We start from the raw sequence: 22,864 nt of genomic DNA, 5'->3' as shown, positions 1-22,864 counted from the left end.
AAGCCCCCACCCCCACATTTTAGCCTACTGGCATTCAGTTTGAGTATTTCCTTATTTTGGGAAACCCACAGTCTCATTACTTAAATACCATATGTACCTACTTATCTAAAGAGGCAAAGAGCCCCTTAGCGAAAGCTAAGTGTAAAATAATTCCTTTTAGATTTTTTAAAAGTAGGGTGTGATTTTTTTAAATTCAGGTTAACTAGGTTTGTTAATCTTTTAGAAATACTTTTATTTTGATAAAAATACAGGTATTTTGACTCAACTTTGTTGAGTTTCATCTGCTATGTTTTAAAAATTATAAGAAAACTAGATTAAAGCATGAAACTAAAATTGCCAACACATTTTGCCTTTTGTTTTTCTACTAATGACAGCCATATAGCCCTTTTAGTGGATTCCTCTACTGGTTCAAAGGATACTCCCAAAATAGATCAAGTCACAGACTGGCTATGACTTAAGTCATTCTGCTAACCAATTATCTGATCTGAAGCTCCAAAATTCACATCTAAAATCATTTATTTAAAAAGGTCAGGCTAGGTACAGTGGCTCATACCTGTAATTCCAGCACTTTGGGAGGCCAAGGCAGTCATATCACTTGAGCCCAGGAGTTTGAGACCAGCCTGGGCAACATGGAGAGACTCCTATCTCTATAAAAAACTTAAAAAAAAATTAACTGGGTGTGGTAGCACACACCTGTTGTTGAAGCTACTCAAGAGGCTGAGCAGGGAGGACTGCTTGAGCCCTGGAGGTCGAGGCTGTACTCACTGCACTCCAGCCTGGGTGACAGAGCGAGATCCCCATCTCAAAAAAAAAAAAAAAAAAAAAATCAGCTATGAAATAGTCTTTTTATTTTTTGAAAACACATTTATTTTCCAAGCACTTATTGCGTACATCAGACTCTGCGAATATAAAGATGAAGGACACATTATCTCTGCCTTGAAGAAACCCAGAGTATACTGTGAAGCACAGACCACTACACAAATAAGTACAGTAAGAAGTTGAAGTTATTGTGACAGAATAGGGATAAAAATGGAAAGGAAAGGTCATTCTATCCGAAGGAAAAGATAACAGAAAACAATCTTATTCTGGGCTGAGTTTTAAAGATGATGTGTCAACCAGATAGATGAGAAGAAAAGGAGTAAATGTCAAAGTTTATACACACACATAAAGTATATATGTTATATGGAGAAAATGTTGTGTCTATACACACATATATACACACATGAACTTAAGCAGACTATGTCTACAGTACTTACTATAAAGATAAAAATGTTTAATGCCAAACATCAAACCAAAACGATGTTCAAAGCAAGAATTCTTCCAACACTCATCTAATTGTTTTCTATGCTAGCTGAGAATTGCTTTAAGTTCTCGTTATTTTTACAAAATTATTTTCTTTAAAAAAAGCCTATAAAAATGTTTTTTAAAAGTTATATTTAAAACCTAGTTTTATTTCTTAATTAAAAAACAAACTGCCTTTCAAATGCAAAGACTTTATGCTTTCACTGCTTAAATTCTGACATTTTTCTAAAAGTCACCTCCTACTGTAGTTCCAAAGCTCAAACATGCTCAAGTTCAATACAAATATACCCCTAACACAATAAACATGGTCTACTTTCACAAAAGAGCTACGTGTTGCTAACACCTCAGTGTTTTTAATACTGCTTTCAGGGAGTGTATCACATTTGCTGCAACCTATTACCAAATTTATCTCTAACGACTAGCAACACGTCACACACACACACCGAGAAAGAACAACGCGGGCTTTGTACCTCATGGAGCGTGAGATGTTTCCCATCCTTCCTCTTTGAGTCAAATCTGCCATATATTGCACTGTATTTCCGAATTTCCTCCTCTTTGTGTGGATCATCATCGTTCATCTCAAAGATGTGACCTATCATTTTGGCCAACTTCTTGTTGGTTTTTAGCAGCTCTTTCACTTCGTTCAAGTCACTTTTCGGCAGTGTGGGGGCCATCCGCTCCACACACTCAGCCACAGAGAGCGCAGCGGCAGCATCCAGCGCCTCGCTGCTCTCCTTTGGGGACGCGGGGGAGCCCAGGTCTGCTGGGGAGAGGCTGTGCTCGCTCTCAGTGGCATGGTGGCCTTGCCAGAGTCTGGACTCACCAACACTCTGCAGTGCTAGGCTCCCGACCACATCTGACTTCCCCTGTCCCAAGCTCTGCACACAGGTGGTAGCAGCACATTTGGGGATTTTTAAATGAGGTTCCCGGGCATTGCTACTCCTTTCATAACTACTGCAGGATATTCCCAGCCATGTCGGTGATCCCTCTGGTAATTTATAGATGGGTATGCTACTGACGGGAAGGGAAGTCAGCGGCTGATTGAAAAGCCCAGGGTTTGTGACCCAGTCTCTCAAAGCCTTCTGCAGCCTTCTAACATGAAGGGGCTTGCTAGCCATGCCCACGAGTGCCATGATTTCCAAAAACTCCTCTTCTCCTGCTTCACAGAGTTGCTGGACATCATCCCCACCTTGTTGGATAAAGGCATCAAAATAAGAAAGTAGATTGGCTTTTTGTAATATTCTATACAGCTGCAACTCCCCCAGGGTCCTGGGTAAGGCCGCAGCCATTACTCTGGATGGGTTTAACCTGCCAAAAAAAAAAAAAAAAAAAAAAAAGTAAAAACTCATCATACTTGCTTCAAACTTCTTACACCAAATAGGTTAGACTACAGGTTTTAAGAACAAAAACAAGAAGCATCTGCATCGTGACTGCCTGTGAATGCAGCGTTCTCTCTACATACTTTATCTCTTTCTGCACTCCTAACAATCTTATAGGTCAGTAACTAAACTGACCTATTTTCCCAAAAGAGAATAACTGGTAAGCAGGAATCTGGAGGTTCAAACCAAGGCTCAAACCAAAGGTTCCATGTCCCGTATTTTTGGCTATATACTTTGCTATTGCCAAGGTATGGACGCAGGTGGAGTGAAAGACAATCAAATTTAGCAGGAGGTAAGAAGCAGAGGATGCTACCATTTGCTGAATACTTATTTTGTGCCAGGCAATACAATAAACACTTTACATTACACATGTCTTAATTCTCACAAGGGCCCTGTGACACAGGTACAGTGATTCCCATTTTATAGAGAAAAAATGAGCAAGATGAGTCTGGCAGGCAGAGGAAGATAGCTTTCAGTATGAATTGGAGGTGAGAAATAGAAGGTGGTATATTCAGGAATCAAGAAAGAAGAGGTAGAGAAAAGTCAAACAAGTAAGTGACAAGACTCGGTGATCACTTAGATCTAAGTGAGGAAGGAAGTTACCCTTTATTGACATTTATTGATGAAGAAAATAGTTACCGTTTATTTGCACTCTGTGGTTTAAGGAGAGTTACAGGTAACTATGAGATGACATCTGAGAGTTCAGAAATCTAACAGGCATTAGGGACACAGAAAAATAAGGATGATGGGATTCCCTTTCAAACACATGGCACTCGCACACGGCACAGGGTAGAATGCTTATGTAGAACGGCCCTGCATGCAAAATAATAGACTAGAATCTAACTGTGTATCAGGGAGAGGGCTGTAGGATAAAATAAGGAGGGTGGGTGATCCCTCCAAAGCAGCAGCAGAAAGACAGAGCCAAAGAAGAAACATACTTTTAGAGCTCAAGCAAGACAAAGAAGTCTGTTTTTAAAGAGACAGAACAAGACTCAGCAAAGTACTTCTTGACCTCTTAGCAGCCTTTAAAAGTTGTTCACAGTTGCCTGGAGACCTCCCACATACAAAGAGGAGTTGGCCAAGTACTTCCATTTAAGAGAAACAAATAAACTTGTAATCAAATGCACCCTTAGGATGAAAAGTACCCTGTAGCCCTCTATGGAGAAAATAACAGAAGGCTAAAAGAACATGTGCATCAGAGAAAAATGGAAGGCCCACTCTCAACTCTGACAGTATGCAGTAATAGTTAACTGGGACATCCCTGGAAGCCAAGAAGTCACCGAACTTGGGACTTTTGTTTTTTGCCACCAATCAGAATGCTACACAAAATTCTAGTCTCAGCCACTCCAAGCCAGGAGAATGGGTGTCCCTACCACTCTGAGCACTGACTACTGGAAGCCCCATCTCCTGGAACCTGTGTGTCATCCACAATCTGTTCGGACTTCCTCAAATTTTATGTCTCTTTCTTTGCAACGGTGAGTATGGGCATAACCAGCTTACCTGATGACTTCCCAAAAGACAACAAAGGCTGAATTAGGGCCCAGAAGCTTCTACTAACACCCAGGAAATCACTTGGGGTGCTTTTGAAAAATACAGTTTCCCAGGTGCCTGAGATGCATCTCAGGAGACTCCTCTGATTAGGCAAATCTGACAAACTGCACAAGATTCCTAGTTAATAAATCCTTCAGGCACCACAAACTCCTACAGGTCCTGTGATGATCCAGGTAATTCTTTAGGTCAACCTTCACATTCATGCCACCTCAGTCCTCCGGATAAAAAAAGTTCTTGCATCTTCTAAATCACCTAAAGGAGGCTCTGCGTGTCCTTCCACACCAGGGAGAGTCTATCACCCACCTGGGCACTAACTCACAACAACAGAGCTTTCAGGAGTTACAGACCCAAGTTTAGGGCTATATTAAACTACACTATACCAAATAGAAGGGCTGCTATAAAGTGTCGGAGGTGGAAGAAAGGAAACTTACTTTCCTATCATATACCTCATGCAATTCCTCCATAGGCTTTTGATGCAAGAATACAAAAAAAAAAAAAAAAAAGGACATGTATAATGTGCATATACATACACATGATCAAAATAGACTGTGGAAGACACAGAAGTTCCAAGACATGGGGCTTCCCAGTAGTACACACACAGTCTTTTTTTTTTTTTTTTTTATAAGAGGACTGTAACTTTGCAAGGTTTACAGGGTGATCAATTAACTCACCATATGTACTTCTCACATTATGGAATAGAGGAGAGATTACATGAGGACATCTAGAAAAATACTTTTTCATCTTTTTATGAGCAATAAGAAAAAAATATATATGTTAGACAAATACAAAAGAGAAACCTAAGAACGAAAACACCCAAGCTTATATTTTGTTCTTCTGAGATAAGGCAATGATTTTAGAAAACAATTTTCAAGTTTTATCCTTTCTCATCTTTACTAATTTAAAAAAAATGAAATCCCCTAGTTCTTAAGAGAAAGCCCTCTGTATGGGTAAGAAGTAGTTATGAATATAATATCTCCATAAAGACTGATAGGACCAAGTGTATATTTCCAAAGCCAAGATAACAGATGCAAGATAACTAAGTAACCGATTCGGTCCCTGGAGGCTTTCTAGAGGCCCACACTTACTACTGGGAAAGGAGTTTTCCTACTAAGCTTTTGCTTTAAGAGAATGTTTCAGTTTCCTTCCAAAGCCTGCTGTGATAATTTAAACACCCACCCCTTCATACATTAACTTGATGTGATTTGAAAGAAAACTTTTACGAGATTTTCTGTTTTCACAAAATCTGTAACCATTAATGCTTCAACATGAAGGTCAAATAAGTCAAAAGAAAGCTTCTACCTGTATCTCTCCAATCTGAAGTAAACATAAAATGGGTCCTTAACACGTTACATACAGGTAGCTTATAGTATTGTAAATCTACTCAGCTGAAAACTGTTACCTGACCTTTTTAAGATATCCTGGAACGACCACTCTGACTTTTCAACGAATTCCAGTTAAGAGAAACCAGTTAACTGCATTCAAAAGGTAACTCTGAGGCCTTGCTGCCAATGTACAGCAAACTTCTACTTCCACCAGCGTAAATGTTCCTCCCCCTGCTCAGTCCAATAAAAAGAATCCCGGCCGGGCGCGGTGGCTCAAGCCTGTAATCCCAGCACTTTGGGAGGCCGAGACGGGCGGATCACGAGGTCAGGAGATCGAGACCATCCTGGCTAACACGGTGAAACCCCGTCTCTACTAAAAAATACAAAAAACTAGCCGGGCGAGGTGGCGGGCGCTGAGGCGGGAGAATGGCGTAAACCCAGGAGGCGGAGCTTGCAGTGAGCTGAGATCTGGCCACTGCACTCCAGCCTGGGCAACAACAGAGCGAGACTCCGTCTCAAAAAAAAAAAAAAAAAAAAAGAATCCCAATGATGTCAGGGGAAGAGGAATTAAACAATGCATTAAGACCATTTGTTGTTGTTATTTACTGTTCTTTTACATAGTAATCATTTGTTACAAAACTTTTTTAAAAACTCACTTTGGCTCCTTACAGGGTAGCATCAGTCACCTGCCAGGTTCCAACTGTGCTAAGTGAAGTAAGGAGCTAGTCTGGCCCACAAAGTACTGGTCAACTGCTGTTTCGCTATGGAAAACAAAATTTCCCTAACAGTCTCCAAGCTGGGATGTGAGGATTTTTTGATAGGACAGAGGCCTTTGTCACTAGGGAAAAGAAGAACCATTCCTTCGAACCTGACTCAGACCAGCTTGTTTTCTGGGCTCACCATTCTATCAAAACTCTGGGCCTCTCTCTCACTAATCTCTCTGCTACATGGTATCACTCCTTGAGATGCTCTTCGCCTTACTTTGGTAATGCTGTATTATTTGTTTTTCCTTCTTTCTCTCATTATATTCTAAGAATTCTCCAAATTTTTATATTGCATCTCTTTTCTATTGTGTGTCCATAATTTTCTTTTGATGATCTCACCCATTTCCAGGCTTTAATTATCACTACAGGCAGATGACCTCCAAATCTGTATTTGTAGCTTGGACCAGGGCCATGGAGTCACTCCAAGTGTTCTCAAATCCAAATGCACACAAAGCACTGACTGCTGAGTGAAAAAGATGCCTCTCACACACGTCTACTTTGCAAATGAAGGTAAACAGACACTTCTGTTATTTAGGAAAATAAAAATCACTTCAAAGTGTACCTGAAGTTTTGTTTTGTCTTTATATGTATTCTCAAAAAATAAATACTAAAAGTAGTCATGAATATTTGCAATTTTTTATTTAAAAAGCTATCCTCACACCTGAAAAGTTCAGAACCATCAGCCCAAATTGTTCTTCTAAACTGTAATTTGGCGTTCCACCTGGGCATTGTCAACAGCTCAAATCTGATGTGTCTGAAAGCAAGTACATTCTCTCATTTTCTTCCCCTCTTCCAGATTCCCAAGTCTACTTCTTTCCAATTCTCTTAGTTCTTTCAGTTGCACCGCGAGTCTTTCAGTTTCCTGGATTTAAGTAAGTTTGGATTCCGTTTTTGCTTTTGATTCTTTCTTCCTCAAATCTACATGTCCTTAGGCTACACCACTTCTTTCTCTGCCTCAAAAGCACCAGATTCTAGTGTTCATTGTTTCTTGCCCCAACTTTGAAAAAAGCTCCTTCACCTTCAATAGATCCCGCACTGCAATGCTAAGTTTACAAAGTTGCAAACTTCTCCACCAGTGCATAAAGAAATCCAAACTACTCATATAGGCATCCCAGACCCAAGCCTATCTCTTTCCAGCCTTTCTCTGTTCCTTAACATGCCCATATACTTGTTCCAAGCAGATACATTAGGCATTCCTCAAATATGCATTCCACTTCCCTGCTCCTGTGCCAGGTATCCTCTTCCCCTCCAACCTCCACAGCTTTTCCCAAAACGTCTTTCCCACTACCCCTGGCTGCAGCTGTCCTCGCCCTTCTCCCAACTCCACAACATTTTGTCTCTCTCTCTTATATTTTGAACTATTCAAATACACCATGAACTAAGCCAGTTCCAGGGAACAGAGGAAAGACAGTTCTTCATGGAGAGTCAGTTACCAGTAAGGAGAAAGACAAGCAGCAGAGACTTACACAATGTGGTAAATGCTGTGCAGCTGTGAAGGAGTCATGGCACAAGGAAGGCAACCTGCCTGGCTCTGCAGAACAAGTCACTGTTAGGTTATAAGCACCCCGAGGGCAGAATTAGGTTTCATTACTCTTTTGTCCCCCTTTATTCCTAGCAAAGTTTCTACGATAAATAACATTTCTGGAAAGGTTGCTGTGCAATGAAACCCAATGTCTTGAGTCAGAATCTGATCAGCAACCTTTCATATTCCAAAACGGAGGCCTTCTGTGTAAACCGGTATCTCAATGAATTGCCAATCCAATAACAGGGCATCCTGTTACTTTAGCTACAATCCTTTTCATTCTCTCATCCTTAATACTTGTTCTTTCTTAAAAAGCTATATGGTGCACTCCTATAACATGGCTATTCTCCCAAGAAAGCAAAAGATGCTCTCCCAATACAGGAACTACAAGTGGTTAGTGTTACACATCATGGATCGAGTCTGGCCCCAACACCTGCCTTTTAAGAATTCAAGTTCAGTCATGAGATCCTAGGTCTTTGCTTCTCTGTTCCTATAAACACGGTGTAAGTCATCATCAAATATCTATCTCATTAATAATCCATATAGTCAAAGGGATTTATAATCACTGTTCTTGCATCTTCTCCCCTCCATGCTATGGGAATCATTATTATATACACATACACAAACATATACAGCAATACACATATGCACACGCTTCCAGGAGTGGGAAGAAACCAAGGGCAAAATCCTAGTAAGGCTTAACTTATTTATGCAGAAGACTAGAAATTCTTTCCCCCAACGCAGCCTGCAATTTTTATTTTAAAATTATCTGAGTCAATAGCAACCTCTTACAGACTTACAAAAAATGTGAAAAACCTTGGAAAGAGTTAAGAGCTCATGAGTCATTTACAGATTAAGGTAAATTAGTTCCACCAGATTGTTTTCCTCTTACCATCTAGACAAGATCTGATGCACGTTAATGAAATATTGAGATGAGAAATGGGGACAATGAAAATAGGAAATCTGAGGACAGAAAGACTATACTTAGAGCCTCTGAAGTAGTCCAAGTTTAGGAGAGTATAGCTTGAAGGTATAGGGGCCTGGGAGAAGGGTGAAATGGGTACACCAGAGGCTGAAACTGAAAAGGTTTATAAAAAGCAAGAATCTGACTTAGGGAAGGATGAGCCTCTATGTCAGGGGTGTCCAAACTTTTGGCTTCCCTGAGCCACACTGGAAGAAGAATTGTCTTGGGCCACACAAAAAATACACTAACAATAGCTGATGAGCTTTAAAAAAAAATGGCAAAAAGCCTCATAATGTTTTAAGAAAGTTTATGCATTTGCGTTGGGCCGCATTCAAAGCCCTCCTGGGCTGCGTGCAACCACAGGCCTCAGGTTGGACAAGCTTGCTCTATGCAATTAATTATTTTTGCTTTTATTCTCATCCTAGAACCCAGAACTCAAGCTAAAATGATTAAATGTAGTTCAGCTACATTTGCGAGGTTGGCCTAAGTACTAACTCCCATGTGTGTTTCAAGTTCAAATGATTTACCTAGGCACATATTAGTAAGCGGTGTACCATATAAATCAAGACACTTTTGGATCTTAGCTATGACTTAAATATATACCTTCTAGTGAACTGAGGGTAACTTGGGAAACTTAAAATGTCATCTCTTACTGATTTGTTTCTAAACCCCGAATGAAGCTGGAAAAAAATTTTAGAGCCGGGTTCAGTGGCTCAGGCCTGTAATCCCAGCACTTTGGGAGGCCAAGGCGGGCGGATCACGAGGTCAGGAGATCGAGACCATCCTGGCTAACACCATGAAACCCGGTCTCTACTAAAAAACACAAAAAACTAGCTGGGCGTGGTGGCGGGCGCCTGCAGTCCCAGCTACTCGGGAGGCTGAGGCAGAAGAACGGCGTGAATCCGGGGGACAGAGCTTGCAGCGAGCCGAGATCGCGCCACTGCACTCCAGCCTGGGGCACAGAGCAAGACTCCGTCTCCAAAAAAAAAAAAAAAATCTTTAGAGACACCTTAAAATTTTAATAAAAATTTTCAGTGTGAGATTAAATTTATTTTCCAAAATTAGAAAAAACTAAACCAGATTTATTTTGCTAAATAACTATGTATTCATTTAACTATAATAACAATAAGCAAATACTAGCATTTCATATAATGGCTGGAAATCCTCAACCAACCTACCATCAAGTCATTTAACAAACATTAAGTACCCACTGCATACAGAGTATGCAGGCAATATTTATAAGTTTTTTCGCCTTTTCAGAAGTTTCTCTGTAAAATCATTAAATATACTACGCAAATTAATGGATCACCCCCTAAATACAATGTAGTGAGAAATGACAAACTCTTTGAAAGCTTAACGGTATGTTTTAGCTTTGCGAATTCTTACAAGACGAGGATCACTATTTTTTCCAAGCATCAACTTCTCAAATTTCCCACTTGTTCCATTATTAAGTTTAAGGAGTATATTCTACTGTTGTATGACTTATTGAACATGTCAGATCAGAAAGGGAATTTGCATTTAATATAGTAACTGTACCATTCTATTGTTGAAAAGGATAAAAGAAGCAGGTAAGATAAAAATAAATCCGAAGCAAAGGGGCTAACAACCTTCTATTATGCTCAAGTGGGTATTATTTATGCTATAATATGTTTAGCAAATTCCACCATGAAATATGCATAGATGGGTTGATTACACATTAGCATGATCTTAAACTGTTCAAAACATATTATAAAATGGTCACTTCCATCCAAAACACAGCTTTGCATTTAAAGGTAAATTTTACAAAGATTTCATTTCCAAAAATGCACATAAATAGCACTCACAAAAAACAGCTCCAGGCTTGTTATAATGGAATAAATGAGTCCTAAGTCTTAGGCCAATGAAACCTGACATAACTTCGGAGGCTAAGGTGGGCTAATCCCTTGGCCCAGGAGTTTGAGGCCAACCTGGGCAACATAGCGAGACCCCATGTCTATATTTTCTTTAGAAACTGACATACTTCTGTTTTCATCCAACCTGACCTTTAAATATTTAAAGTTAATTAACAAATTCGTCAAAGATGTCCCCCACTTTATAATTTTTTCTTTCAAAGAAGCATCCACAGTGCAAACCCCCCAAATATTTAATAAACCAATAGGTTCTTAGCTATAGCGTGATGAAAATACCTAATGTTTTCACTGTTTCTCTAAGGAGAATAAACATCTATTAACTTTCTCATACGACAGTGGATGTTATTTGACACTTACAAAAAAGAGATTGCTCAACTGAATTAGTAATTTTGAAATAAGATGAGAAAGTATTTATTAGATAGACCAAGTTATTTACTAGACATATAAGCTTACTAAATGTCCTTGTAACAGCCATAGTAATCCTAAGAATTGTCATTTGAATTACATTCATAATTAGCAGGCAGAATAACATAAAAATCTACAGTGCCTCAATGTTTTCATTATTACTATTATTACTGATACCTTCACAAGTAACAAGAGACCATCAGAGCCAAGAAAAAAAAAAAAACATTTTAAATAGCGAAATGGCATATTAACTTTAGTGCAAAATGGCAAAAATAATAAAATTGAAACAAGAACGCTTCTTCCAGAAGTTCCTTGAAATTTTCTTTCAAGACCTAATGTTCCAGTATGTAATACCAAATCAGGGATAAAAAAGGCTGACCTAGCCAGCCATCTGCAAAGTCTCATGAAAACCCTTATTTGTATGTTAATACCGATGACAAAATATAATATTTTTAAAAATGAAAGGATAATATTAAATGTCTCAAAGGACACAAATATGGAGGAGAAAAAGATAGCCTTTCATCTAAGAGCCACTTTTACTGGCACTCAGATTAGATCAGAAGCAGCTCTTTCAGGTCTTCAGGAAAAGCTCAATCTCCACCCAAAACAAAAAAAAGCAAATCCTATGCATCCTCTCTTCTCATACTTCTTATAACACACACACAGATTATGAAATACCATAATTGAGTATGTTGTTCAGGGAAAAATTTTCAAAACAGTGAAAACCTAGGAAGGTAAGTCATTGCGTGAATACTTTAACAACAGCTAAGCATTTCCTACGTGACTAATCTATTTTAAATTCGCTTCCTCTGTTCCTATGCAATCTCATATTATCTATTAAAACTGCCAAAATATTTTTAAACAAGATCTGAGAATTCCTCTTTCAGCTTCTGATCTTTGCACTCCTTGAGTTGGCACACACGTCACTGGCAAACCAACTGGTAGTGACAAGTTACTCCAAATCGACTCTTTCAGATGAAATTTTAAATTAACAGCCATCCCAAAATTTTCGGTGCCTCCCGAATCTCAGGAAGCGAGGGGTAAGTACATGCAACTCTACGATTCCTCCCGATCACTTGCTGCAAAACTTGGTCTGCAGAATCTACAAAGGCATATTCCATCCCAACTATCCCTTTCCCCAAGATCCTTCAACATTCAGGCTTATCAGAAGTGTCGTTTCCTATCTCAAGCTTTGGAAACTCTGAGCTTGCAGACCACAAAGATTGGATAGTATTTTCAGTGTTTCTCCATGATAAGGTCACACACACACCTCTGCATCCAAGGCTTGTGCGTCCCACATGTTTGCAAATTCCTCATCGGCCTTAGAGGCACAAAGAGTTTCTCGCTTCCCTGCACCTCAGTGCCAAGTTTCTGTAAGCCACTTCCATGCAAAACTCTCCTTCCGCTTTTAAAAAGAAAACTACATTCGTAAGGGGAGGATACCCAAGAAGAAAATCGAGACGGTAAGTGCAGCACTTTTATAAAGTAAACAAACAAAAAGACCGCCCTGACAAAGGCGACTGCAAAACTCTGGGGCTGGCGCTCACAACCCACATCGCACACCCCCACAGCGCCCCACGGTTCCTCCGAGCGCCGCGAGACGCCCCCAGCCCCCTTGGCAGAACGGACTCGGCACCCCAAGCTTTCTCGGAGGGAAAAATGCACGAGTCAGGGCCGCGGCCCTGGCACACCGAATGTCTCCGGGAATCGCCCACACGAGCCCGGGGCCGCCTCTCCTTCCGGCGGCGGCCGCGCGGAGCCCCCTCCCCGGACACCGCCCCCAAAGTGCCCGCGCGGCCCCGCGACTCCGCCGCCCCAAGTTCGCCCGCGGCCGCTCTGCCGCGAAAGCGTCCCGCACTTGGCGGACCGGGAGTGGCGACCGTCCGCTCCGGTACGTACTCAGCCAGCGGCTGCAGCGGTCTTGGCGCGCTCTCCCCGAGGACTGCTCAGCCCCAACTCCGAAGCGACGGCCCCCGGCTGTCCCTCCTCTGGCGGCTGCAGGAGCCGGGACGCCCCCGCTCCCATCGAGGGGGGAAGGGAAGGTGGTGGGCGCGCTCTCTGGGCTCCCCCCGCTAGCTCGGGCCCGCCGCTTCTTCCCGCCCACCCGCCCCGACGGCGCTCGCTTGGCCGCGGCGGCGGCTCCTCCGGGCTGCGGCGCGCGGGCGGCGGCGGCGGCGGCGGCAGCGCCTCCCCCGCCGCGCCCTGCCCTCCCCTCCCCTGCTTTCCCCTCCCCTGCCTTCCCCGCGCGGGCTGCACCCTCTTCCCCCTCCCCCGCCCGCCTCCGCCGCCTCCACTCCCCCACCCCGCGCTGTCACATTGGGAGATTCCGCTCTTGCTACATTCGCCGCTCCGGCTCCCGCCCACGCGCGGCCGAGTGACGCAGATCCCGGCGTGGGCCGCCGCCGGGCGGGGGCGGGGGCGGCCGCTGGGCTCGGGGCTCGGCCCCTTCCCGCCGCCCCCTCCGCGGAATCCGGAGGGCGGCCCATTCACACGGCAGCTGGGAGGAACCAAGTGGGCGCCGGGAGTGGGCGGCTCCCGCGAGTCCTGCTCCGGGCGCGGGGAGGGGACGACCGGGAGGGAGACGGGTGGGGGACGCCGCCTCGGGCCTGCTCTCCAGCTGCGGAGTGAACTGGGAAGATTTGCAATTAAAAAAAAAAATTATGTGTGAGGTTCCCGATATAGTATTTCAAAGAGCACACCCGCCAAATCCAACATTCCCTAGGAGGCTGACTTAAAAAAAAAAAAAAAAAAAAGCGCGCCGGGCTCCCCTTGCGCCTGCAAGCGCGAGGCGGAGGCGGTGAGGCAGGTGGTCCAGGTGCGCCCCTGCCCGGGGGGCGAGGCATCCGGCGGGAGGGTGGCAGCGACCGCACAGAGGAAGGAGCGGCAGGTGCGCGGCGCTGGAAGAACCGGCGGCTGGGAGAGCATCTCTGCCTCGCCCATCGTGCCCCCTCCTCACCTCCGCTCTGGCGTTGGGACCGGAGGAGGAGGGAGGAATAGAACCAGGGAGTCCGAAGTACACCTTTGACAACTGTCGCGCTAGCCGGGTAACTTAATTCCAACCTTTTTAACCTCCTGAAAATCTGCCTTTTATTTTATTGTTTCATGTTTTCTGTGTCCATGGTGTAGAAAAACTACGGCGCTAGTATAGTGCTAGTGTGTGTTAAATTAGAGTTCCCAAAGCACAATATAGAATTTTTTGGTTTGCATAAACTTTGCTAACCGGAGTATTAAAGCACCTTCAAAAATGTACTTAAGCTGACCAGGGCTCACGCCTGTAATCCCACCACTTTGGGAGGCCGAGGCAGGCGGATCACCTGAGGTCAGGAGTTCGACACCAGCCTGGCCAACGTGGTGAAATTCCTACTCTACAAAAAATACAAAACTAGCCGGGCGTGGTGGCGCATGTCTGAAATCCCAGCTACTCGGGAAGCTGAGGCAGGAGAATCCCTTGAACCCGGGAGGCAGAGGTTGCAGTGAGCCGAGATCGTGCCATTGCACTCCAGCTTGGGCAACAAGAGCGAAACTCCGTCTCAAAAAAAAAAAAAAATGTACTTAAGCTATTGCCAAAAAAATTTTGGAAGTCTGTTTTTTAAATCTATATTTCCATTCTTTGCAAAAAATGGAAAAATTAAAGAATTTTACCATTGTGTTCTTGAAGATTAGAGAGCATTCGTTAATATAAAACTACTGCAAACACAGGTAGAATCCCATTTTAACATACACATAAAAATTCAGTTTTATAGGAGGCCATTCCCACATCCTGGCTGGCCTCCCAGAGTGTGCCTACTTCGCTGATGGGGATACAAGGCATTCTTTGAGATGGGAAATTCTTCAAACCACATCTTTATGTTGCAGCAATGGATAGGATGATGATGATATTGAAAGAAAAAGACTTTAATAAAGTACAGAACCTTTTTTTTCTTTTTGCGAAATCATGTTATAGAAATGAGTAATGCCACAATGGTATATATATAATTAAAATTAAATCTTTTCAGTGTTAGTGACAGGTTTTGTCTGGAGTAGTTGAGTTGATATTTCAAAAGAGTAAGGCTGCTTAATTCCTGAAATTCTTCAACTGCAGAAATCACTGCTGGAAGTTTCTCTTAGTCTCCCTAATTGTCACGGTTTTTGCAGCTGTGGATCCTGTTCTACTAAAGAGAAAGGTGGTTATGTTAAGAAGATTGAGGCAATTTCTTGGCTGTTGGGGAAGGTAATGTTCAGGCAACGAAATCTGCAAAATTCTCTTCTAATTTCTCTCTGGAATCTTGATGTTTTGCAAACATTGTTGGTTCTGAACAGCTAGAGAAAAAGAACTTCTTTCCATAAAGATGTATAATCACTGATTCATGAGTTACGAAATTAGTAGTCTTACCTGAAGTGTTGAGCCTTCAAGTGGAATTGTTTCCAGAGTTGGAAGAAACAACATTAAATCCTCTTCCCAAGCTTGTCTGTGTCTGGCTGAACATGATGCTGAAAAGGAAATGTGTCAGGGCAGATAACTTTTTCTTCTGACTTGTAACTGATTTCTACAGTTAAACAGTGGAATCTATCCTTGTTTGTTTTCTGGGCACATTTAGATAGTGTATCCTTCCCACATTAAGAATGGTATTTTTGGCCCACTTTACTTTGCCTTAAACGCCCTATGGTGCTGGGGGAAGTGGTGGGAGGAAGGAAAATGAAGGAAAGATAAAATTTTAAGCTTTTAAGCATCCAATTCTATATGTCTATATGACAACACTGTAATCAATATGGTAGCTCATAAAGAACTGAAGCATTGCCTGTATCTGAGACAAGTCAGACGATGGATTCTTTTTTTCTACCTTGCCAGTTATTGTCACTCATGCCATCCCTAATACCTCCTCTCGACTCCAGCACACACACAGTCTTCTCCCACTCCCACGCCCTGAGGATTTGTTAGAGGAAAGCAAAGAGATGCACATTCCATCCTGGAAGGTAACAATTATGGTGTCTGATTATCCTGTGAAGGCCCTCTGGAAGAGATCAAACAGTTTCAAGGCTTTAGAGCGTTCTTGGAGGCATCCCAGACAGGTGTAAGAATGTGGTAACACAAATAGTTTCCATTCAGACCACTTTGGATATCTTTTGTTAAACGTCCATGCAATAGTTTTGGTTTCTCCTGGTGTGATTTTTTTATAAATACCTGTACATTGAAGTTATTCATTTATTCAGTACAGCTTGTTGAGCACCATGAATGTGCCAGGTTTAGGGCTGGATGCTTGGAACACAAAGACAAGTAAGTCATGGATGGTTCCCTGCCCCCAGGGCTTTGCTATAAAACAGTGAAAATAAGGAGAACAAAAGGAAGTCTAAAAGACAAAGGAAAATGTTTTGTCTCTGTTTATAGTTTTTATTGTCTTTTCATGCACTCTAAAAGATGAATATAAAAACTAATTACTGAGGAATGAGACTACATTATTTTTGTAATACTCCTAATGCAAATCACAGTAAAATAAAAATAATTTTCTTATAAATGGAAAATCATGTTTCATGTTACATTTCAACAAGAGCCTAAAGGACATGGATGTAATTTCCAAGAGGGCAGAATTTTTTATTAGCTATGGCATTTTATTAACTGCTGTATCTTCAGTGGCTAGAACACTGGCTGACGCATAGTAGTCACTTAATAAATATTTGTTGAATAAATGAAATGGAAAACATGAACTAACCGTTTTTGTATTTTGTAAATGTTATTAGCATGAATTGTATTTCCTAATAGAAGTGTCTAAAATACGTGATAACTACTTCTGATTAAATATATAACATTTTCAATAAAATATTAAGAGTTACAATATATTTTGAAGCAGTGTGTAAATTGTGAAGTAATTTTAGAATGTTCCTAAAGTAATTCATATTAGATTTTCAGGTACAGAATTTCTTTTTAAATAAATGACAAAGTGTTAATAAATACACCAGATTCTGAATTTTTAACACCATTTGGAAAGTGGCCTGAGAAATATATCAAATTCTGTTTTTTATCTATTATTCATATGTTTATTCCTAACTCTATCTCTTGCAAATATCTTCCCAGGCTTATTCCTTATCTATAAAACTAAGGGCAAGACAGAGCTACTTCTGATGGCTTAAATAAATATCACTTGTACGGTTTTAAATTTTGAAAACACTTTTTAAAAAATTTGAAAGCCTTCTTTCAGGTTGTTGACTTGATTTTTGTTTTTACCTGTTAGGAGTAGATTTGGGAGAAGCTTATTTTACAGGCCTGCTCATAATTTTAATCTGTACTGTGGAGTGTGTCACAGTACACAGCCAAATCACCAGATGTATTTCCCCTCTCAGAAAACCAGATTTCCCCTCTCAAGTTGTTGTTGTTGTTTAACTTTTATTTTAGGTTGAGGGGCACATGTAGTTTGTTACATAGGTAAACTTGTATCACTGGGGTTCATTGTACTGATTATTTCATCACCCCGGTATTAAGCCCACTACCCAATAGTTGTCTTTTCTCCCCCTCTCCCTCCTCCCACCCCTCACCCTCAAGTAGACTCCGGTGTCTGTTGTTTCCTTCTTCATGTCCATGAGTTCTTATCATTTAGCTCCCACTTGTAAGTGAGAGCCTGAGGTATTTGATTTTCTGTTCCTGGATTAGTTTGCTAAGGATAACAGCCTCCGGCTCCATCCATGTTCCCACAAAAGACATGAACTCGTTCTTTTTTTATGGCTGCTCTCAGGTTTAAAAATTAAAGAAAAGGAATAATTTCTTTCTGCTTCTGAATGGAAGTTGAAATTCATGGAAAATAGAATATAATGTATGCCACTGAAAATATATAGTCAGTATATATGACACACCTTTGAACACAAGACCAGTCAATGGTAAATGAACACTGCTCCTTCACTTTGTCTTCTGATGGCTCTGTCAAAGCACAGAAGCATGCTGAGATGATTCGATATGGAAGATGAACGTTGGCATTAAATAGCAGTAAACCACATACTGAAACAAGCTATTCCCTTTTCAATTCTTTCAGTCCTTCGAAGGAGGAAATTTAAATTGGTGCCAGTATGTCTGTAATCCCTCTAATACTTGGTGAATTCTGTTTTTTTTTTTTTTTTTTTACAACGAGGAAACAGGCTTCAGCTCAGAGCCTTTGGCAGGCCTCAGTGTATAGCTAGAATTTAATAGCACTGTTTTCCTTGTATTTGTTTTTATGGTTATCTTCTATTGAGGCAAATTAGATTCGTTATGCATTTAGAACAATGATCTCAAAATACCTTTTAAATAGATTTCCTTGAGCAAAAACCCTTAATTTTAAAATGAGAACTATTAAGTAAACTCTTTTTTTGTTTGTTTGTTTTTGTTTTTGAGACAGGGTCTGACTGTGTCACCCAGGTTAGAGTACAGTGGCACAATCACGGCTTTCACTGCAGCCTCAACCTCCCAGGCTCCAGTGATCTTCCCACCTCAGTCTACTAAATAGCTGAGACTATAGGCACACCACTATGCCCAGCTAATTTTTGTGTTTTTTATAGAAACGGGGTTTCACCATGTTGGCCAGACTGGTCTCGAACTCCTGGGTTCAAGCTCACCTCCCAAGGGTAAATGCTATTTTAGTGGTGCAAGAAAATAATAACTAACATGTATTGAGTGCCTAATAAGTGCTGGAGCACTTTATCGGTATTAATTCATCTGATCCTCGTAACAGCGCTATAAAGTGTGCGGTATTATTCACTTCATTCTCTGGTAGAACTGAGGAAACTGAAATGTGGGGTACTAAAATAACCTGTTTAGGTAACATGGGAGAGCCAGGCTTTGAGGCCAAGAGCTCTGTCCCACAGCCTATGTCTGGACCATTACACAAATAGCTCTAAGCAGCCAAGTCAGTGCTGGAGGTTTCAGAAACACTGACACAAGTGTTTCTCCCATCTTTAAAGGTCCAGTTTAACTTCCTTGAAGATCACCGTGAGCTCCACTTTTCTCTGTAGCTTCTGCTTTCCCTAACTCCGATTCCACTTCTCTTTTGTACCACATGGAAGGCTCATAGTTATTTATGCATTTTTACTTAATTTATATTCATCCTAAGTATACAGTAGGCCCCCTTGGAAAGAGCAACTATGCCTTATACTTCTCTTGAATTCAGTAAATATATGTTTAAAAGGGGTTTTAAGAAATTGTTATTAAAACTGCTTTAATGATTAGTGCATTATTTTAGCATTTGCAAAAATAGGGGATTCTTTTGACAAATTAAAAAAAAAAAACATTTCCACTTTGTGAAACTAAAAAAAGTTTTCAGCGAAAAAAAAATGTAGGAAGTTGGTAGTGATTTTGACTTTTGAATGAAAATCTCACTGAAAGAGCATTAATTTATGACTTTTGGAAAGATTTCTTGCTTTAAAATGCTTCAGTAATTCCAAACAAAAGAACAGATTTAAAATGTTCTTAGAGGAGAGGAAGAATAACATTATGGCTTATGACCTACAAGATCTAAGATACAATATAATTCTTGCCTATTATTGCCTCAGAACAATTCTATACTTAACAAATTTTCCACTCTGTGTGGTGGTAGCCCTACAATTAACTGAGTCATGTACAATATTCATATTACCAGAATATAATTAAAATTTCCCTTATTTTGCAATATGAAATTCAAAGCTTTGGAAGTGTATTGTAGACTAAATAAACTTTTAAATGCATGGAAATTGGATATTTTAAAATATATACAGATTATAAATAAGTTTCTTAAAGACAAGTTAATAGGAATATATAATAACTCATAATTTCAAGAACCACAACTTTAAAAATATCTGCTTTTCTGAAAAATAAGCAAACCTTCATCCATTGTATTTTATTACAAAATACTATAGAATTTTAAGGTATAAAGGATTATAAAATTTACCTAGTTCATCTTCTTTCCTATATTCAAAATATATTCAAATACCTTGAAGAAATTCAACATGCAACTAGTTTAGTTTCCAGTTGTTTATTTCTTTATAAGTTGGTTATTTTGAACTTGTAATGCAATCTCTGTTGTAAGAAAAAACAAACAACAACAACAAAAACCCAAGATGGTTAGATTCCTAGGATGGGCTACCAGTGAATTTTCACTTGTACTAAAATACAAGTGAAAATACCATATTATAAACTTTGGGGGATTAGGTGGGATCCTAGAAATTATCTAATCCAATTGATTTCTACAGATAAGGAAATTTATACTACACATTGCTTATAGAAAGAGTAGAAAAATATATTAGGCAGTAAGTACAACCAAACATTTAATTGACTGAATAGTAATTATGGTTAAAATTTGTGTTTAAGACAGAAGAGATGTAAACGGAAACTTTTGAAAAGACTTTCTTAAGAGAAATTTGGGAAATTTTTTAAGGATTAGAGCCTTGTTTTTCTTTCTCTTCTATCCCCTATCTTTGGCAACAGTGGTTAAAACTCTGCAACTCTATCTTCTCTTCCCACTCCTTCCCTTTTCTCCCAGCATCCACTGTGAGGACTTGTATAGTTAACTAATCTGTAACACTGTTTTAGGCCTCAACCACACTGGCTACTGTCTGCTCATTCCTGGTCATTAATAATTGTCTGTTAACAACACAGGCTAGGGTGGAGAGTAGGTTAAAGTGCTCTGCTCCCCATCTCTGGAATGTATTCAAACCGTCTTCCACTGCACACTGCATTCTTGGCCGCCTTATTCCTCACAGTCCCAGCTTTGGCTTTGCCCTTCTCCATCCGGTTTGCTGAGATCAATGTCAAGTCTGTGCCCACTCTCCCAGCTCAGTCTCTGGGCTTCTCTATTCTTCTAGGTCAAAGGACTGCAGCCAAAGGACTCAGCAGCTAGAGTACCCCTGTGAAGCACTCCACATGAGGGTGGATGGAGGATTTGTTTGTTTCCTTGACAAAGGTGTGTGACTTGTCAGCCAAGATGTTGGCTTTTTCATGAAAGGAGCAAGGAAATAGGAAGAGGGCATGTTAAGGAAGGGAGCCCTTCTTGAAGCAAATGGGCAAGAATTGGAAGGAAGTGGGGAAAGAGAATGGAGATTACAGAAGATGTGTCTGTACTTATGAGAAGTGACTAAAGTAGACATAACTATTTTGGGAGAAGTGAAAAGCCAAAGAAAAAGTACCAAGTGCAGGGCTCCCCTGAAAAAAAAATGGAAAGAAAAGGCAGAGGGGGCAAAGAAGAGATCGTCCTCACATAAACTCCTCTACACCAGCCTCTTGACGTGGGACAGATGGGAGTGTTGGGATGGAGTAGTTGGGACAGATCTGCAGGGAGAAGGGACAGAGAAACAGCAGCCAGTCTTCTCTCTTCGCTTGGATTGCAAGAGGTAAGTGTTAGGAAAAGGAAAGAAAAGGAGAATGGGTTCAAAAACTATGCCAGCACACCAAGTACTTTACCATGCTGATTCAGATATCATCCTGAGTTGCCATATCACCCATCTAGCTACCAAAAAAAAAAAAAAAAAAATTGAATGTGTTAATATTGATGAGTTGGCAAACTGTCACAACAAATTACTCAACACTGCCTTCTAGGAGCGGAGACTTTGAAAGGACAATGCATGTATCCTACAATGAGAGACTTTTAAACTACTGAAATACAGATAAATCAAACGTAGTTCTGTTTGCATATAATTGCAAAGTTACATCTTTACAGTTTGAATTATATTGTTGTGTACCTGGACTTATACATCATGACTCAGCTTACCCAGGACTAGCAATAATACATGGTAGTCAAAAACTTTAATGTTTTCTAGCTATGGTATTTTTTCATTCCTTACTATAATAATTTCTCATAGTGGCAGAGTAAGGGTTTTTTCCAACTATAAATTATATTCCTTAAATAAACTGTTCCAAATAATCACAGTGTTGCAGAGGTTAGGGGCTCATCATTGCTGGTAAAAAAAATAAACAACCTTTAGAACAGCAGTTTGGCAAGTTGAACCAAGAGTTTCAACATGTCTATATGATTTCAGCCAACAAATTCACTTCTAAGATATTATGCTAAGTTTGTACACATTTAAGTTTATACATTTTTATTACAACATTATTTGTGAAATGGAAAAAATCAAAAATGTATTGGTTAAATAAGTTGTATTACATCTATATGATGGAATATATTCAATTAATATTTAATAATATTGGGAAATGCTCATAATGTTATGGGTAAAAATAGAACAGAGCAAAACAACCTGTAATCTCTCTACCTATATAAACATGGAAGGAAATTTACTAAATTTTAGCAGTAATTATCTCTGGTGATGGTATTATAGATAATTTTTATTTTCTTCTTTATGCTTTTTTTCAATTTTTAAAAATTTCGGCCAGGCGCGGTGGCTCACGCCTGTAATCCCAGCACTTTGGGAGGCCGAGGTAGGTGGATCACGAGGTCAGGAGATAGAGACCATCCTGGCTAACATGGTGAAGCCCCTTCTCTACTAAAACTACGAAAACGTAGTCGGGCATGCTGGCATGTTTAGTCCTGGTTGCTTGGGAGGCTGAGGCAGGAGAATCACTTGAACCCAGGAGGCGGAGGTTGCAGTGAGCCTAGATCATGCCACTGCACTCCAGCCTTGGTGACAGAGTGAGACTCTGTCTTAAAACACACACACACACACATACACACACACCTCAACATTAAACATGCATTACTTTGAAAATCTGGAAAAAAAATTTTTTTTTAACAAAGGTCCTGCTTCAAAAGCAGTTTACAAATAAAAATGAAAACAAAATTGTATGTATTTATCCACTTGTTTGCAGAGGGCAACAAAAACCAGGAGGTCAACAAAAACTGG

General features: G+C 40.5%; 1 protein-coding gene across 6 annotated transcripts in view; it reads right to left on the bottom strand.

Moving 5' to 3' along the window:
* NAB1 (NGFI-A binding protein 1) overlaps nt 1-13,472 on the bottom strand; it is a 41,576-nt gene extending 28,104 nt beyond the window's left edge. For 2 of the 6 annotated variants that reach the window (XM_023217647.2, XM_023217655.2), the window contains exons 1-3: nt 12,998-13,310; nt 12,369-12,503; nt 1,773-2,610 (exon numbers count right to left, since the gene is read on the bottom strand). In XM_023217647.2, coding sequence (XP_023073415.1) covers nt 1,773-2,610; nt 12,369-12,415 — 885 coding nt within the window. In that variant the 5' untranslated portion in view covers nt 12,416-12,503; nt 12,998-13,310. Of the gene's footprint in view, nt 1-1,772; nt 2,611-6,657; nt 6,680-7,784; nt 9,038-12,368; nt 12,504-12,997; nt 13,311-13,400 lie in introns of those variants that run through there. The other 4 variants (XM_023217683.2, XM_023217669.2, XM_023217662.1 and 1 more) reach the window with 4 other exon arrangements.
* Nucleotides 13,473-22,864: the final 9,392 nt, after the last annotated feature.

The sequence above is a fragment of the Piliocolobus tephrosceles genome, chromosome 11 (genome assembly GCF_002776525.5).
Source record: "Piliocolobus tephrosceles isolate RC106 chromosome 11, ASM277652v3, whole genome shotgun sequence".
NCBI classification, from domain to species: domain Eukaryota; kingdom Metazoa; phylum Chordata; class Mammalia; order Primates; family Cercopithecidae; genus Piliocolobus; species Piliocolobus tephrosceles.
The sequence above is the reverse complement of the archived record's forward strand: the minus strand, read 5'-3'. Positions and strand labels throughout refer to the sequence as shown.